At 36.7% G+C, this 20,574-nt stretch overlaps 1 protein-coding gene across 2 annotated transcripts in view; it reads right to left on the minus strand.

Moving 5' to 3' along the window:
• Positions 1-14,319, minus strand: part of gramd2b (GRAM domain containing 2B) — a 33,778-nt gene extending 19,459 nt beyond the window's left edge. Inside the window, exon 1 of one of the 2 annotated variants that reach the window (XM_015336602.2) lies at positions 14,149-14,319. In XM_015336602.2, the coding sequence (XP_015192088.1) occupies positions 14,149-14,267 (119 nt within the window). In that variant the 5' untranslated portion in view covers positions 14,268-14,319. Of the gene's footprint in view, positions 1-3,767; positions 4,191-14,148 lie in introns of those variants that run through there. The other variant, XM_015336605.2, reaches the window with a different exon arrangement.
• Positions 14,320-20,574: the final 6,255 nt, after the last annotated feature.

A 20,574-nucleotide genomic window follows, 5' to 3' on the forward strand; every position in this document is an offset into this window, starting at 1 on the left:
TATTTTAATTTTTTTTATTTAAAAGTTTGGAAATATGGACTTATTACATTGAAGTGCTTAACTTACTTGCCAAATCTTGTGAATGGCAAGAATTGTTTCTAAATTGATTTTCAAATCTATTATGATAAGTGGGAGAACACCCAGTATGGTTTAGAAAAAAGGGGAAGAAATTAGTCCAATGCACCCTATTCATTCATCTGTCCACTTTTGATAAGTATTTAGTCAAGCAGGAACTTAACTCAGCAGTCAATGAGTGCAAGGCACACACACAAAGGATAATTTAGAGATGCCAATTAACCTAGGCAGTATGTCCACAGACTGTGGGGAGGAAGTGGAGCACATGGAGAAAACCTAAAAAGCCACAAGGAGAACATGAGAACTCCACACAGAAGGCGCCCCAGGCCACAATCAAATCCAGGGCCCAAGAGCTGCAAGACAGCCATGCCATACACCGCATATCATTCGACATTAGGTTAGTAACACAACTGAAACTGGAACATGTAGCCCTAAACATGAAAGAAAAAGAGTGATGAAACAGCCTGCAGGAGCTCTGTAGCACAGCAAAAGATCAGCAGCTGTGCTGAGTATTAAATATGTTCAGTGCATAGATGTGAGGACATCAGGAAAAATGTTTATAACGGCTACAGTGCCTACTAGTCTAATACAAACAGAGGGGTTTACATCTCTTTTGAAATAACTAAAGCCATCATCATTCTGTCATAAAGCTACAACAGCACAAATACACCTATGCACAACTCAGCGATGAACAGAAACTCCAGTTCATAGAAGCGGAGTATTAATCAATCATATTGAATGCCAAGACACGGATTTGGACATGTACAAAACTGTGTAACTACTTTAGTCACACCTGGGGGTGAATGGGAAATGTTCTGCAAGCTATTGCAATAGATGAGTGACACACTGCTGGAAATACAAGTAATAAAAGTTAGTAATAAAAGAATGTGGGATAAAGGAAAAAAAACTTTCATGTAGCCATGCCACAATCTCAGTAACATGTTCACAGCTGCAAATGTTGACAGGTTGTAAGATACTGTTTAACATAAATATTACATAAACTGTTACAAGTGATGGGAACCTGTTTGATAGTATCTAAATCATCCAAGGATCTCATTCACCTGTTTTTTTGAAAGAAGCCAGACTATTGACTTCAAATAACATGGGTGAATAGTGTGTCCCATATTCCCACAACCCCTTGTGTAAAGAAGTGCCCCTTGGTCTTAATTTTAAATGCACTTCCACAAAGCTTACAACTGTGCCATCTGGTTTGTGGTTCACTATTCATTGTGAAGAAATCTGCTGGGTTGCCTTTTGTCAAAGTGTTTTACGATTTGGAATACTTGTATCAGGTCCCCTTGTACACTGTTCTGCTCAAGACTTAAAAAGGCTCAGTTCCTTCAGCCTTTCAGCAGGAGGCTTAGTATAAATGCTGGTCTTGATAAAGCAGCCAGCAATCGCCTACAATTAAAGTATCTTACCAGTAGCTGCAGCCCAAGCACTTGAAAATAAAGCAGCAACTATTTGAAACACCATTACACTTCTCAAACCCAGTATTCGTTCACTAGACTGGATGACATTTTAGCCTTTTTTAGATATTTTAGAAAGGAGTGAATAGACCACTGAACAAAGGCTGCCAAGAAATGCAGTTCTGAGCAATGGACAGTTTATCAAAACCAATGTTGTCAGCTTGCAAGAAATAAGAGACTGGGATAACATGGTAGAAACCCAAGTGGCTATACTGGTAATGCCTTTAGAGTAAGACATTGAAATCTTCAGTATTGTTCATTTTCTTACACTGGAGAATATAAAAAATAGACAAGAAGGAAATAACAGAGAGCACACTGGTAGTTGCAACAGCATCTGATCTGCGACATGCACCCATTACAGGAAATCAACCTAACAGACCTAGATCTGCTGACCAATTCTGTGTGAGCAAGGCAAAACAGCAGCACTAGATAATGTATCAGTCTCTTCTTCACATCTTTCTCACCTGCTACGCTATCAGTATGACATAGCAGATATATAAAAAAGTAATTTAATCTTGAATAACCAGCTGAGGACAGCATGATAAACCCTAACAAACACAGAAAGATAATGAAACCACATTCCAGACTCTCTTAAAAATGGCAAGAAACATTTTTTTGTATACCCCAAAAACTGGTGACATCACAGCAGACGTTTTCTGCAACTGGCATAACTGATACCAAACACAGAAACACTGACAACACAGCAGGTGTGTCATTCAGCAACATTTATTTTCCATGTAGTTCATGTGGGTAGCTCCGTCAGCATGCGTAGTCTGCACAGAACAAGTAATAGGTTTATTCCATGCTAAAAAGAGAACAGGTGTCCACCTGAAGAAGACTTCACACCTGAAACATTACATTTTCTCTCTTCACTTTACAGCATGGAATAAACCTATTACTTGTTCAATTATTTTCCATGCTAATTTTGGATTATTTAAATTTGTGAGACTACTAATGGCATTATAATAACTAATTGGGCCTCAGAACAAACTGTTCTAGTAACATTATATTGTTTAAAACATATTTGTCTTCAGCACGTACACTGTATACTGTAGTTTTATCTCTCTTGATCACAGTGTAATCAAAGAAAATAAGATTATGTTAACAGACTGAAGTAAGCTTCTTCTTAAACTGTTAAGCAGATCAGAGATTTTGTTTTTAACCAAGACTTCTCAGAAGTATCATATCGAAGCAGACACCACTGGGCATTAGTATGTATTATCTAAATATCTGGATGGTTGTATTCAGCAGAGAATGACAAACAAGGCATGGTTTGTTTCTATTATTTTTTCGATTAAATGTCAATAATCATGATATACTTAGTATCTCTTCGGACGTTTTACACAATATATGCAACAATTCATTCCTGTTGGAAACATGTCTGCACTGTAAACACAATGCTTAAAATCTATTTTAGCCCCTGAAAACACAAATTAACAGGTGTCAACAGGGACGAGATTTGCATGTTCTTAAACTGATAGAAAAGCCTAATACCAACATGTTTTTTAGAAATACATAGGAACAGGTTCAAAAGGCTACCTACCCAACTAAATCCATAAACTGAACTAGTCTTAAGCAGAAATAAAATTCTTTATAGTATTGGAGTCGTCATTTTAATTTAAAGAAAATATATTCTGTAAAAACAACATTAATAAGACCCACTTATACGACCCATGGTATTCTATGAATACACTCAGTTTCCGAAACAAGCTCTATGCAGCAGTGCGAGAACTATTCAGCCCCAGACAGTAGAGAACAGTCAGATGTTCGGGAATCGTGCAACACAATTTGAGCCATTTCTATTCATAGCACTGGTAGTTCAGGCTGGTAATGAGACGGTATCTGAAAACGGTCAAGTAAGCTGATTAAATTCTAAGTCACTTCCTGAATCAAATAAAACATCTGCAAATCACTCATCTAGAACAACAGCAGAAGAACTAAACACCCGACATGCAGCATACACTATATCGCTTGAAAAATGCACGATCCCAAGGTTTAGATAAAAAAATACCATGGGCTTCTGATCGTGTATACTTTTAGAAAAAACGCATTTTAAAATTCTCGGAAAAAAATGTTCAACAGGTCCTACCTAAAAGAGCCAATAACTAACAATTATGACAACGGTGTGCTATACCCTAAATGTGGGAAACGGATCATTATTAATAAAACAAGCAGGCCTTAAAACTGGAATCGTGTCTATTTTCCAAATAGCTAATAACTTACTTCGATGCAATCCCCTTTGAATCTTTTTTGCCAGGAGACTTCACGGACTTTATTTCTTCGGCGGGTGTAGAGAGCAGAGTTTGGTGGTTCTGTTGCTGTTCTGTCATCAGTACCATGTCGTGAACAAAACGCCTGCAATTCCCTTACCCTCTCCCCCTCTCTTTCTTCCCCAAAGTAACAGCCTCGTTTGGGTTACGACTTCCACACTTGGTGAGGAGGCCCTTCCCAGGAAACTTCAATCAAGCGAGAGAAAGTGAGAGAGGGAGGGGAAAAAACAAAACCTTCCTTGCCTTTGGCACAAGCACGAACTAGTTACCTGCTTTTGGCCTAATCCCAGCTAAACAATAAACAATATTTCCGTACTCTGCAGGCTGGAGCCATCATAACGAAAAACTCGTTGTTCAAGTTTTCCCGGACAACAGTTGATTAAACTAAGTTCGTTAATGGCAGAGGCGTGCATCTTGTTAACTCAATAAAGTATCAACCTCGGTTAAAAAGCGCTCGATTAAACGACACGGTGTGCATTGGTTTAGTTAAGAACAATAAAAAAATGATCGCAGGTATAAAAAGGCTGGTGGGAGCAGAAACAGGAGCTCCACTACAGCCAGTACCTCGCGCCTCCCATTAACAAGACTCCCATTGAAGTAACATTATATTGAACTTTCTTTTATATCTACTGTATACTATGTCTTAACACAATAACGGTCTAGTTAAATTATAATCTATGACTACTGTTACACAAAACTAAAAGCTTTTCTTGAACACAAATAAGAGAAATCTACAAGTATATATCGTCAATTGCACTTTCTTAACGTAAGAGATGCCACAAGATCCAAAGGTAAAATGCAGAATTAAATTTTGTTTCATCAGGGAAGGTAAAAATGATTAATTCCTGCTTACTTCAATGCAGCATCTGTCAGGTCTCTTGTTTTTAAATACTTAGGTTTTTGTGTACTTATCTGTAAATATGTAGATTTGTAAGACATAAATACTGTAATTAAATACGCATGAGTGTTTTGAGTTATGAACACAAGGAGTCAGTTGTGCCTTCCAAACAATTAGCCAATTGTGTTTTCACCAAGATGACGAACTTGCAGAAATGTTTACTCAACATTGTAACATGTAAATACTTAGGTTTTGCCACAGGCACGTTAAAATCCGCCGTTTTCTAACCGTTTCTTCCAATACAGGCTTGCAGGGGAGCCGGAGCCTATCCCGGCAAGCAGAGGGTGCAAGGCAGCATACGCCCTGAACAGGACACCAGTGCATTGCAGGGCACAGACAGACACAAACATACAACACACACCTGGGCCAGTTTTTCCAGAAGCTAATTAATTTACCTGTATGTCTTTGGGCTGTGGGAGAAACTGGAGCATCTAGAGGAAACCCAAGTGAACACAGGGAAAGCATATAAACTCCACGCAAGTAGCATGCCAGGAATTCAACTAGGGTCCCAGCATTGTGAGACAGCAATGATAACCACTGTACCACCATGCTGCACAGTACATTATCTTTCTTTATAATTCAGATTTTTCCTTTGCAAATTCAATAACAGCTTCAGTATTGCCCAGTATAGACCAACATTTTCATATCATATTAATCCATATATTAAGAGTGTATATGTATATTTAATTTTAAATTAACACGTTCTTTTTGCACTAGCATTTATACAATATGTTAATTTTGTGACGTCAGTCTGACAACACATTTTAGTGAATTTGTACTGTTGGAAAACAATTTAGCTTAAATGAGCGTAAAGGAATTAATGAATATTTAAAGGTAAAGCTTTTACTTTACATCCAAATACAGTTTAATTCTCAGTAGGATTTAATACACTAAAAAAAAACTGTAATGGATGTGGATGGCAGATTGCAAGTTGATATCAAGAAATACTATGTCAGTCTGTTATATTGTCATCCATGAAAGCACTTGGAGCATGTGAGCTTGGGTTCATATGAGCAAAACAGAGAAATGTAAGTGAAAGGTGATTTGGCTAAAGGCCCTTTTGAGGGTGGAGTGGTGCAGTGATTACTATTGCTGCATCACTGTGTTGGGGCCCTGGGTTCTTGGGGTACAGTAGAGTTGGTTTGTTTTTCTTGTGTTTGCTTGGGTTACCTTCAAGCATGCCAGTGTCGTCCCAGTCCAAAGACATACTGCACCATTAGATTAGATACCACAATGGGCTGGTATGCTATCCGTGGTGTACCCTGCCTTGTGCCCATTGCTAGGCAGGATAAGCTCTGGATCCGGGCTCCCCTGTAACCATGTATTGGAAGAAACGGTTAGAAAATGTTTGGATTTTAACATCCTGTGGTAAAGCCTAAACAGTTGCATGTTACAATGTTGTGTAAATATAAGTGACTAATTGTAAGGCAACTGGCTCTTCATGTTCCTAGCAATTAGAAAATAAATGATGTATGGCTTCATGCAGGTTAGCATGTACCTTCCATGTTTTGTAGCTGCTGGGCTAGTGTCATATACAGTATATTTTATAGTGGTTAATGGAAGCCTGGAGAGAGGACGTTAATTTCCTTTAATCACTGAAAACTGCACCAAAATCTAAAAGCTACTTTTTCCTCCATTTAAATGAATGTATTGTATATGCAGTATATAATTATGTTTTATACATTAATTATGTTTTTTGTTTCGTATTTACATATGCTTTATTTGTGATTTACCCATATAAATAAAAATGATCCAGTTTTCATTAATACTTAGAATGGAAGAACTATATCCATGCTATGGCTGTTACAAAATAAACAAATCAAATAAATCTAATCAAATAAATAAATCTTACTTTCAAAACCAGCTTTTTAAAATTCAAGAGGCAGTTTAGCACAATGTCCTTACTGAAACAACACAATGTCTTTTTCACAAAAAGTTACCTCACAGGCTGTACAAAATAATGTCTAAAAACATACATCTTCTGATTTAAAGTTTGTTTTTTAAACTTTATGTAGAAAAAATAATTCAACAAATGAATTCCTCTCTATTTTTCATATTTAAAACCCTTTAGGACAAATACTAAGAGTTCATTATGTGTCGATTGACACATAACAGCACATATGTGAACATATCAGTGTATTGTTAAAAATGAGAAGGATAAAGATTTAGATACTTTACAGTTATACAGTACTAATTCCAATCTGATGGCACCAAGTTCTATAAGACAGAGTGAAACTGATGTAATGCCGAAGGATGCCATTGAGTACTTTGGGCTATGACAGCTGTATACACTAGAATTTCTCTGTGTTCATAACCTGTGTTGTCTACATTGTGAGTGTTCATTTTGGAAGAGGCAAGGTATGTAAATAAATACATACTATAGGACAGGAGTCTTCTTCTCCAAGGTGAGGAGAGGTTGAGCAGACTATGTCATCAGCATCATCTACAATACCTTGCAAAAGTATTTAGACTATTGTCTGAATGTTCTATTGTGTGTATTAGGCTAGAGGCATTCTTTGCTTCAAGGACTGCTGATGGGAAAAAAAGGGCCTGATTATGTTTGGTGTGCATTGCGTGACTATTCACAAGCTGGTACACCCTGTTTCTCTCTGACAAACAGGTGGAGTTAAGTCATTGCAGGAAAAACACCAATTAAGGCATGGCAGCTTATTAAAGTGACAATTAGGAAAACAATGTTATAGATACCTATATATCATTCTACATATTTCTTTTATGTCACGTCTTGAAAAAAAATTGTAACTTTGAAATTGGCTATTTTTGTGTTGTAAATACCACTCTAGGCTCCATGAAGTGCAAAATGTATTTCATTTACAAATCACAGCCCACAAAACATGCTGTCCTACTGGAGCTCACTCTTCCTTGGGAAGATCGTTTGAAGGAGGCCTTTGAAAGGAAACTCGCCAAGTACAAGGGACAAGTCAGTCAATTTCACAGCACGGGCTGGAAAGCAAGGGGCATACTGGTCGAGGTCAGATGCAGAGGTTCCACAGCTCGATCACTGTTTAGGGCTCTCAGTGCACTGGGCATTACAGGGGAGAGGAGGAGTTGAGCTATTTGCAAGAGGAACAAAGCGGAAAAAAGAGCTTCAAGATGGCTCTGGCACACGAGAGGAGATCCATGGGAATCAGTTTCGTGCCACCTAGACACAAGCTGATGTCCGATCAGCCTCAGCTGGGTCACTTGGGGGAGAGTGTTTGATTTTGAAACACCCAATAAACCCAGGAACATCACTTTTTAATTGGATTAAAGTCAACTGATAATTGTTCTGACCATGGTAGATGATAGAAGTCTGTCTCATGCTCTTCAAGTCAGCTATGCATTGCCTGCCATTGAGAGTGCCATTTACTGGACTGGGAATTCTTAATAGTGTGACACAATGACTTCAATAAGTTTACCTATCAGTGTTATATACTGTATTTAAAATGCCAGCCAAAGAAAAACATTCTTCAAATGATGAAATTATGAAGAGACCTAGTATTGATATTACATAATTAAGAAAGTTGAAAAGAGCACAAGAGAGAACTGTTTTAGAAACAATTTTAGCTTTGGAACTCCAAAAGGAAACAGTATTCTGCAACAAGGATGGTTCAAAATGCTCTTTTTGCATGCATGATTACAGTATATGCATTTTGCGGTGCTGATAAAGACCTTAAACTTCATTTTCTTTTGTTTATTTTGTTTCTGCTAAGGCCTGTCGTGACACAGTATGTAAATATGGAAATCTACATTAAGTCCTTTGCATAATCATTGGTGTGTAGATGATTATGCACTTTGCAAATTAGCACCTGCAGCATAAGTAGTTTTAAGTAGGTACTGTAGCTGCCTCAGCATGTGTAAGCTACAAAGGCACAAGTTTGGAATAAACTTTTACTTGTTCCCCTGTAGCATAACGTCTGTACTTGTACTTGAGAAATTTCCTTGAGGCTATCCTGCCATTCTGCTTCATTGCAAAGTCCAGTGTTATGTCGACACACAGTGTTAGTTCATGTGACACTCTCGTGCTAAAATGGGGATAATGTGCCATGTTACAGCACAAAGGGGTTCTGGACGGCTCACTGCCTTCCCGTGTCAGTTCTGTAAGATGCAGAATAAGTGGCACATGTGCCAAACATACTCTTATAGTCTGTTCCAGTTTTGCAATATACTGTAACATACAATGAACATTATTTCTGTAGAGGACACAAACCATCGGGAACTTTTCCCCCATCCATGGTGCATAGAAACACACCATCTGCTTTTGATCTTTACCTATTCATTTTCACCTGCCTCAATGACTAGAAACATCAATTGAAAAGAACATTTCCTGCTGTCTCCCCTTCAAGGTCCTGTCTCTAACAGTCGAAGAGCCAATAAGCAACATACAAAAGCTTGCCCAGCCAAAAACATAAAAAGAGGACAAGGACCAAAAAAGAACGTTATTACTCTGTGAAAAACACAAAAGTTTAGAAAATAACATCATCAAGGCAACCCATGAAATTGCAGTATTAGTCACCTTTGTTGTTTTGTCTGAAATGTTTTGGCAAACAGAGTTCATATTGATCACTAAATGTACCCAAGTATATGAGTTACTTTAGTTTATGTTGTCATTTGTAAACATGCAAAATTATCTATAATTACCTTGGACCTTGATTTTTTTGTTTGGTGGGAGGTGGTTACCTCATGTAGATACGAGCTACATGAAACGCTAACAGAATTTCAGTCACGCATACTAGACCACTGCATTTGTTCATTTTAGCTAGTGTCAGCAGATCTCAAAATCTGTAAAATCTTTATGATTATTGAAGACAAATGATGCTTTTAGTCCAAAGAATTGTGATCTACTGCAGAAGAGAACAAAGAAAAGCTAATTTGAACCTGAAAAAAGGTTGAAAGAAGAAAAAATACAAGTTTTTGACATTCCTGAAGAGGCTCCTTGGGCAAAATAATAATAATAACAATAATAACAATAATAATAATAATAATAATAATAATAATAATAATAATAATAATAATAATAATAATAACTTTATTTTATATAGTGCCTTTAAAGGTGGCTTCTCAAAGCGCCTTATAGAATGACAAAAACAATAAATAAAAAGAATACACGAGATAAAACACAATTACGATATACTGAGGAGACCGTGGATGGTGGTACTAAGAAAAGCAGAGGGGTGAAGAATGGAACCAGTTAAGTAAAGGCTTTTCTGAAGAAGAGGGTTTTGAGTCTTGATTTGAAGGAGTTTAGAGAAGGTGGCTCTCTGATATCCTTGGGGAGAGAGTTCCAGAGCTTGGGGGCATAACAGGAGAAGACCCTGTCACCCATACAAAAAAAGATGTTTTGACAATATGCTGCACATGTGGGTCTAATGTTTAGCCAGAATAGAATATAACCCCAAGGTTTTTCAATTTAGATTGACACTCAAGTACAGAACCATCTACAGATAGGGTTACAGGATTGGCTTTACGAAGTTAATGGGGGTGCCAATAAGCATGACTTCCGTCTTGTCGCAGTTAAGATGAAGGAAATTCAAAATAATTTAGAAAAAAAACTTTTTTCTTCATTCTTTCTACTTTTTAGTGTAGAATTAACTTGTTAATTTGCAACTGACACACTGATAAAGCTACCCACTCAAACTTGTAATTAACGTGCATCTAAGATGTACCCACAATTTACAGTAGATTGCTTTTGATATTGTTTTCTTAAACTCATTACATTTTCTTATAATTTAGTATAGTGTTTGGATTTATGAAGATTATTTGTGCCATTAACATCATTAATTTTGTACTGGAGTTCAGTATGGTAATTGTGGAAAATTGTGTAATTGTGCTGTGTAATGTTATCATACTGCAAAAAATGTTGCTTTTAGTGCTTATAAGCTTAATTAGAATTCTAACAATATTTCTAGCAAAAAAACACCAGCACAAAAATCATATTGCTACATCAAATGAAAAATTAAACAATAGCTGAAAAAAAAAACACTCATTCAATGAAATGGTTATGCCTGCATAGAGGCAGAGAGAATGGATAGGTGGGGATTTGTTGGGCTGAGGTAAAGGTGCATATCATCTTCGACCCTGAGATGAACTCTGTATTTGTTCTTCATGTAAGTTAATGCTGGAAAACCAGACTCACAAAGAAAGGTGATGTGAACAATGTATTTTCATTTTGGATTAAGTTCTAAAATACAGGCAGTAGGCATTCAGGCAAATGCATGTGTTTGAAATGAGAATTGTTTAATAGAAAACAGAGAGTACACATAAGGGGTGAATGCTCAAACTGCAGTGAGTGAAGCAGTGATCTGTGCTGGAACTAGTGCTGTTTCTATTTTTTTCAATGATTTAGAATATCTTATAGTGAGTAAACTAGTCATGTTTGCAGAACACACCAAAGATTAAATTTAAGACTGGGCAAACACCTGGCAGATTTTAAAACAAGTGCATTGTTTTGCATACATATATCAAAAACATAAACTATAACTACAAAATGGGAAACATAGAGTTAGAATAGGCTACTTAAGAAAAAGACATAGGTGTTTATGTTGACACATAATTTACATATTCTAGACAATGTGGGGAAGCAAAAAGTTAACAAAGGCAAAAGTTACAGTATATGAATGGATGTCATGTTAAAATAATATAACACACTTGTAATTTTAACATTTTGGTTAGGCATTTGGACCAGCTTTGTTCAGATATATGGTGTGACCACTGAGAGAAGAGTCATTTAGGGAGAGGTAACTGATCTGAGGAAGACACTGGGTGCTGATAGAACATGGAAAGAGTATGTGTCTCTGGAATGGAGACTATGCTGATGCTGAGGAAATGATGAGGAGTTTCTGCAACTGAAGGAGTTAAATTTGTTTGGATTTGGAGCCCACTGCAAAGATGATGGAGGAACCTGAGGCTCAAAGAGGGAGTAACAATTTGGAAGGGAGTAGGAATGGGGGGCAATGAATGAGAAAAGACTGAAGGTATTGAGGCATAAAAATAAGAGAGGCTACATTGCAGGGAGGTGTGAGAATAGAAGTCACAAACAACAACTGGAGTATTTGTACCTTTAGTCACTGAAGTGGAGGGCAATATCACAGATAATGTTTTCTGGTTTACAGAGATACACTGGGAAGGTGGCCTTCAGAATTCAGAGTGACAGAGAGAGAGAGAGAGAACTGCATTGTTGGGAAACTGGATTATTTGTTGAGTTGACAGATGAAGGTGAAGTTGTGGGAGAGTGTAGATGGAAAAAGATGGCGGAAGGAAGCTGGGAGCTGTCACCGCACAAGGTGGGATTCTAGAGAGAAGAAGAAGAGGTGAAGAAATTAGAAGACAGGAAAAGTAGGGTTTTTAGAATGCTTGATGTTCAGGAAAGGATGGAAAGAGAGCATTGGACAGATAAAGAGGATGTCAGGGGTTAATACTGGAGTGAGCCAGGCACCTGAAGGGAAAGAAAAATTACTTGGAAAAGTAAAATATTGCTAAGGGCCGAAGGCATGGTGTGCTAGACACAGGATGTTGCAGATAACAAAAATATAGGAACAAGTAAAGGTTTATTCACACAACATTTTGGCAGTGTGACAATTTTCGCGTGTCACTTGAACTATAACAAAAATATGTCTTCCAAATTGGGTTAGAGATCAATTATCTGCTCAGTCAGAGGGAACAATAAGGTTTGGTTTCATTCGACATGTGAAAGGAGAGGGGATCCGTTGAGACTTGTACAGTAAGTTCTATCTCTTGTGAGATTGAAATCTGAATAGGATAGGATAGAAAGGTAGGGAGGGATGTGAAAGGAGAAGAGCCAATCATGGACACAGCATAATACAGTTGGCTTCCCAGTGGGCGTATAAGTGCCTATGGAGTAATAGAGCCGTTTTAGCAGAAGGTTGTGGTATTCAAAGAAATTAGAGCATATTGGGACACCAATATTACATTACATTGGGGAGTTAGGGGAAATCTATTTAGCTATGTTGGACACCAGGAGACAGTAGTACAGATTGTAGGACACCTACTAACACAGCTTAAGGTGGGATGCCAGACTAGACCAATGACCAAAGAGGTGGTGTCATCAGCTGCAGGGACTGAAAGTGGAAACTGGAGCTGAAAGATTAGAACCATTAAAGAATGAAAAGAATTCTTTCTTTCAGCGTATTTCATAAAAGAAATGCAGCATTTATGGAGGGTGTGTTAGAGCACGGCAACAGCTCAGTTGTTAACAGAAGGAAAAACTGTAATCAAAGGAAGTGATACAGGGTCTGTTTATAGAGGTTTGAAAGCAAGACTGATAAGAGACGACTGAGTCGAATATGAATATGATACTAAGACTGGTCATCAGACAACGAAGAAGCTAGCCTGGATCTGAAAAGGTCTTCATTCGAGTTATGGATCTAGACATCCATGGCTAAATGGTGAAGACAATGTTAAGAAAAAGATGCAGCAATAAACAATAAGTAGGAAGTAATCGACCACAGTTGCTTTGCCACATTATAATTATATTAAAGAAGAATGTAAGGAAAACAGATTTACAGCTTTTGGAAAAGTGGTGAAAACAAAATTGCTAATTTTGTTTTATTTTTGGTTTTATTTGGTCATTGAGTGCCTTTTACTTCTGTTATATGTAATATGCTTGTACTATTTTAGAGAAAATGAACGTTTTTGAGAATAACGTGTGTCACAAATTTTATGTCAATTATATTTGCATCATCTCAACATTTTTTTAATTGGTGGTGCTTATAAACTTCTTTAGAAGTAAATAGGGTATATGTTTCTTTTCCAGTGTAGCAGTTGTTAAGCTGGCACATGATATCTGTTACAAAATAAATTTACAACCATGTGAAATTGTTTTATTGCAAGCACTACCTTTCAAACTTGCTTGAAAAAGTCAACAGTTTGATACAGCTTATGTATAGTAGATGTTATGAAGATAATGATTAAAATAAAAAATAATAACGTGAATGTTAAGTGTTCGGGAATTAAATTGTTGAACAGTTAAAAGTTTTAAAATATTTTCTTTATATAATAAGCATTGCTTTTTAAATAAAATAACCTGAAGTGAAGCTAAATGCATAATAAGCATTTAAATTTACATATACAATTAAATAGTTGCTAAAGGTATCAATTTACACTTCATGTAGACTTCCACATGTACTTGTACATGTAGACGTCATGCACACTTCCACACTGTTTGCTAACTTGATCTGACCACAGCAAGACTAAAGTCTATTTCATTAACATACATATTTCTGTAAATCAGAAACAGAGGCCTTCATTGAATTATAAAAACACAGAAATGGTCACATTTTTCATTGAATGTGAATGGGGGTTAATATCATATTAAAATGTTTCCAAAAATACATTCTTAAGAAAAAAAGACATCTCAGCACAGATATCTATGTTCTGCAAAATACGTACAAATACATACATAATATGGAATCACACTTACCCCAGTGTAGAATCAATGTTTTCTGTAGGACCAGGAATGGAATGCATTGGATTAAGTAGACCGTTCTGTCTTTTATAATAAGGCAGAATAGAGTCATCATAAGCAAACCTTTTTACCATTAGGAAAGCCTACAGTAGGTGAGAACAGGATGAAAGTGATTGAAGTAAAGTGTATGCCTCTCAGTTTTAGCTTTCCCCCAGGTCAATAAAACTCTGTACTTTGAGTTCTGTATTGTCTTGATTTTTAAAGTTAATAAGTAATTCACCTGTGGGAAGGACATGTTGTTACTAAGGGGACAATGCTAAGTCAGCTGATGCTTTTAAGTAGCCCTGCACTATTTATTCATTGATTTGCTTGGTTATTATTCACAGGCAGCGGACACAAATATTTTTTAAATTTGTGTATTATTTGAAAGTTTGTGTTGAACCTTTTATTTTACAAACATGCAAACATATATTTAATGTAATTGAATTCTAAATGATTGTATATTACATATCTCATATATTACATACAGTATAACAAATGTAAATTTAAATCCAGTTCACAAAAAAGGCCATAATATAGACATATTTTTTCAACTATTTTGTACATTAAAAAAACAAAGGTGTATTGCTGTAAACTATGTAATCTGTAAATCACATCTCTAGGGCACATCTCTAGGGCACATATAATACTATACATTGTTTGACGCAACCTCCTACAAAAAAGAATTATACTACAGCAAAAAGCAGAGCACCTGGTTGTAGCAAGAAGTCTCAAGGCAGCAGGTTCTCTGGGGTATTTAAATCCTGATCAGACGTTTACTCCCTTTCACCTCCCAAGCCACTTTCCAGCTTCCCAGCAGAGCCCTTCTCGTTCCTCCTTTCCAGTTCTTTCTCTTGGAATCAGCCTAGGAGCAGGGCTTCTCCAGGCTGCTGAATGAGGAAGAGAGGTTGGGATTCTGCTTCAGACCAGACCTCAGCAGATGACTCCCTTGGCCCACTCTGTGGTGCATCTCCCCAGTCAGACCTGATAGCGCATGCTGGCCTGGTCTTTTGAGACAAACCCCCCCAAAAAAGTGTGCCCTAGTCAGCCTTGTAACAGGAACAGCATGAAGACGTGTGTTGTCCTGCTGAACTATTCTCATGTGAATGAGCCTGCAGGGAATGCAGGATCTAAGGTCCTAGGATTTGATCAATGTGTCACCAGCACGTGTCAATCACTTGTTGAGACATGGAGTTTCTGATGCTTTGTACCTTGCACTGTGAAAGCAATTACGAACATGGAGCATTATGATGGTCTAATCTATGTGAGGTGCTGTGACTCATGTTTTCACACTTTATGGTATGTTAATGATGGACTATGCTTGGCTGTAATGTCTTGTCAAATTAGAACTGACTGACTTTGAATAATTCAGACAATGAACAACAGCAAAAACATTGCTGGCTTGAAGGCATAGTTCTCTTGATAAATGGGGATTGTGGGTTCATTTCTATGTTTTCCTTCTTTTTCTCCCCAGAGTGGACATTGAAATAGATCCTCCTACCTAGGCAATGGAATTTAGAGGTTCAAAATACATCAATCATATTTTTCCATAAATTGGGAAAGTTGTTAACCAGCTGAGGTCAGATAGAACTGGATGTTTCTAGTCTTCTGTCAGAGTCACCACGCAACCACGCACTTGCCACATTCCAACGTGCATTGTTCACCGCAACTATCCAACCACTTTCCACCCTACTTAAGCCCTTCAACCGTACTATTCCTTGCTCACTATTGAGGAATACACACAGAGCCCTACTCTTCCCTTCGCTTGTTCTCTCCAGCGCTTATTGACCTCTCTTTTCCTTTCTTCCCTTCCTTCAACCCTATACTCTAACCTCACACAGGGTCCAATATACTGTACTATCTACTGGTGGACCAGACACCTTCCTTCCGTGGTTTGGTCCTCAACCATAGTTGTTCTCCTTTCCCTGATTATATGTGCCTAATAGAACCAGCTGGTCCTGTTTTATCCATGGGTAGGTATTAAACCTGTAATACATTTGCCCCATAAACAGCGGTAATCAGTGTAGAAAGATATCAATTGAACTTTCATCAAAACTTACGAGTTTCTCCTTGGAACCTATATAGTACAGCATATACTGCTCGAGGTTGCACCATGCAACTTAATCAGTCTAGCTGCAGTAATGTTGGATTAGACCACCTTCTCCCTGAGCTGTTTTCTTTTATAGTGTGAAATCAGCTTCCTGACAGCTGAAGCCAAGTTTCTCTAATAATCTCAAAATTAATGTGAATCCTCACTTATTCCTCTCTGTTGATTTCTTAAGTGTTCCTACACCATCTTCTAAAATTCTCCACCCATAGGTAGACTCCAGGCCCCTTTGCTGCATTATAATATTCCACATTATAATAACTTTTTGTGAATTTTTTGTACAGTAATATATCACCGTACGAGCAACCACTATACAAGTTTTGGTTATATGAAATGTAGTAATTCCTGTTTTTTTATTTATTTTTATTTAACAAGCAGATTTTCACTCTTACGAGCCGAGATCTTGTATGATTCTACTTTTCTGGCATCTTTTTGAAGATGAAGAGTTAAATTTTTTATACTTTGGTACCTTTTTTATAATAAAGGCTTGTTTGTTCTACTATAAGTACATATAGTACAGGCTAGTTTATGAATTAAGGACTGTCATCATGGAACTTCTATTAATGAGCAGGAGTCTTTTTTGTTTTCTGTTGTTTATGCATCAGCTAATGATTTTAAACATGTTGCTTGAATAATTAACCAGGGATGTTATTGTTTTACACTTAGAGTAGATGCTGTTCTGTGCTGTATTAAGGTGAAGTTTTTTTAGTTCTGGAGGTTCACAGGAAGTAAAGAGAATTGAATTTCCATGATTGAGTTTTCACCTTAAGAGTAATGAATTACTTTCACCTCAAGAAATGAATTAAGTTAGTATAATGAGGGATTACTATATTTACAAATGATAAGTTACTATGTTGAATATAAAAAATGGGATTTTGAACAACAGGATCTTGAAATTTCCTTTACTATGTTAATACAGTATCACATCATTTATAGTATGTGTTACAGATGTGAAAGTAGATTTTTTTCCTTTTTATTAGTGAAAAAAGATAAGGATACACTACTATAACATAATTATAAATATAATATTAATTCGTAGCTGTATTGTATCATTTAGCAAAACAAACTACACTGACATAATGTGTTTAGTTGTCTTAAGACACAAATAAGACTTTCAAAACCAAAGAGAAGGACATTTGGGTAATCCTGTGATGAGAGGGATAAGATAGAGATCCTATTCCAGTTAATACTTTCAGGTTTCACTCATATGATATTGAGCTGTACTGTATGTTAAGGAACAGGTAACGGGTTTATTTCATGCTGAATAGAAAAGAAAGGAAACACAAGGTTTCGGCCATGGAGTCTTCTTCAGGTGTGTACTGTATGTTGTTTATCTTTGAAGAAACACATTCAGACATGGATAAAAAAGATTACTGCAGAGATAGTGATCCTGAGAACCCATCAGCTATACTGATGGGATCCGAGAAAATGACTATGTGCAGGATACCACAGCATCTCTGTCATGATCAGCTTTGTTTTGCCAATAGTTTTTAAATTGTACAGTTTTTAATTTCCAGTCATAAAACAATGTAGTTAAAACTGATATTGCACTGACATCAATCTAAACAGTCACCAGAAGGAGGTCAGTTTCACATATTTATGTAACAGTATAACTGTAAACAAGGACAAATTACATTTCATCTTTCATTTCATTACACTTCTAATTCAGTTACAGATTTTTTTAAAACAAACTCCAACTAATTATAAGTGATAAATATGAATTTAGTCATTAATGTCTTGGTGGGATGGGAGCTGTGTAGTGAAATATTTATGCCAGCTCAAACACATCCATAAACTAAACGAATCTATTTTACGTTTTCATTGATTTATTAAATTGTATTATTATTTCATTATTTGATTTACTTAATACTAGTTGTTAAGCTTTTAGTTAACAGTAACTATTAGCTAACAGTGACATCTGATAATGTTTTTAAAATGGACAGCAATGCAATACAATTTCTACTTAGTGTATACAAGCTTTTTGTGGCAAAATTAATACAGTTGAAATTTGTTTAAATACTATTTGAACTTACAATAAAATTATGTAATGCTAAAGTTATGAAACTCAGATCTAATTTCTCCATCATAATCTGGCAGATATACTGTAATAGTGGACTAGCTATCAAAGACAGATTTATAATTTGTCCATTCTCATGCTTGTCTGAGTATTCTGCAATACAGTGAATCCTTCTATAATTAGAACAAAACAGCTTTTAATTCTTTATAGGATGACACTAATAAAACCAAAGAGCTCTGTAATCCTTTGGGTATCATAAAGGGTAATGGGATCCGGCATACATTATTTATTGTGAATAAAGAAGACTTTAGCATATCCATTATTCAGTACCCTATTTTAAGATTTCTATGTGTGAAGCATATAATGCAGAAGAATTTTACAGTTTTCTATTATCTTACCATCTTGATGTCTGGTGTGGAACACATGTAAAAACTTGTTTAAGTTTTGGAGGTTTAAGTGTGTAATATGTGTTACCTGAGTTGTTAAAACTCTTTCATTTGCCTGATTTATTAGAAGCAGATGGTTACCAGGCACACATTGTCACACATCCCAAGTAAATTGCAAAAACATTTCAGAATATGATGTCCCTCTAAGACATGTATTACTACTTCATCACGGAAACACAGCTAGTTGATTGTTAGTTCATGTCTAATACATGCCTTATTAGTGATGCATGAAGGGTTTTTATTACTGACAAAAGGGACTATAAGTAGACTATACAGTAGGTGTTAGACTAGGTTTTGTATAATTAAATATAATTACCAAGCTATCACTATTTGTATGTGTGTGTTGTCCATCTTCTGTTAAGTAATAGTATATCCTTCATGAAAAATAACAGATAACACATGCTATAGTAGCTCCTCCTCTTCTGAAGTGTTCTCTAACTTCCTTTTATAGAATTGTTTTCTGAGCCTGCAGGAGTATGCAACATAGCCTTATCTGCAGGTGGCTGGCCCCGGCCACCCTTTCAGCTTCAATGAGCTCTTCTGCAGCTGGTTCTATTCTTTCCACCCTGTGGAATGGTTAATTTATGGTTCTTTTTCTTCCTACAAGGTCTGAGAGAATTCTGTTGGTCTTATGCTCACCCTCTCTTATTTTTTGGAGAGTTAATCTAGATTCCCCTCCCTTCCTACTTCAAGCTGCTTTGCTCATTCTATAGCAGGTGAACAGCACTGAGTTTTTTTCTTGGCACACAGTACACCAACTGCACTGACAAATATGTACTGAGTACTCGGTTCTTGTACTGAGCTACATTGATTAAGCCGAGATAAAGATTTCTGAGCAGAAATGTACTGTTGGCTCCAATGAGGGTTTTCTGTGACAAAGAGGACATTGCACTGAGGTACTCTGTTTACTCCAAAGTAACATGGCCACAATGAGGTATCTTTTCTGCCTAGATGATGATTGAACTGGGGAAGGCTTCCTGTGAGTGTGAACTGAGGTTTCCTATGTTGAAGAATAGGGTGTCCCACAGTCCTATTTGTACCAAAGTACTTTCTCTGTATTACTGAATAACAGAGATGTGTTGAAAAAACATGAATAAAAAATTAAAGAGTGTTTCCTTTATCCTATTGACAGATATTACAGGTCTTTTGTCTTTTGATCAGGAAGATGTTTCATTGCTGATGCTGTTTCCTGGAGACAACTCACATAACCAGTCTGCCAGTGACTGGGACAAGAGCTTGCTTTCCTGGTCTTGAAGGGGTTTTCTCCCTTTTACTTTTAACTTTTACTTTCATTTTTCAGATCAGATGAAGTGCAGAGCTGGACATTTCTCATCCATAGATTAAGTCCTGGTCCCAGATTTGACAGTACCGCTAAATCCCAGCTTTCTTTTTCATCTCATTCTTTGGATCAGGAAACACACCACGTGACAAATCTTTTATGTCATTGTGAGCTGGAATTCAAGAATATACATCACAGTTATTTTTGGCTCCAGGGAAGAGAGGAGTCTTTCTAGGTTTCCAACAACTGATTTGAGAGCTAGCATTGAAATATTTTATTTCATTCTGCACAATATATCCATTTGAAATAGGATTTTCTGCTGTGTTGATTGTAAAATACAAGTAAACGTCAACAGGTAAAATACAGGTAAACGTCAACACTAAGTTTAGACCCAAACCTTCAGCTGAAATTTACCAACATATCACCTGACTTTGCCAGCAATGATCAGTCAAGAAACAACACACTTCCAGGACAGACATTTCTGAAAGCAAATCTGAAAGGGGAAGGGAACAATTGTCTTATATAACAGCTATTGTAACAGATACTAGAAATG

This window comes from Lepisosteus oculatus, chromosome 3 (assembly GCF_040954835.1).
Source record: "Lepisosteus oculatus isolate fLepOcu1 chromosome 3, fLepOcu1.hap2, whole genome shotgun sequence".
Lineage (NCBI taxonomy): Eukaryota > Metazoa > Chordata > Actinopteri > Semionotiformes > Lepisosteidae > Lepisosteus > Lepisosteus oculatus.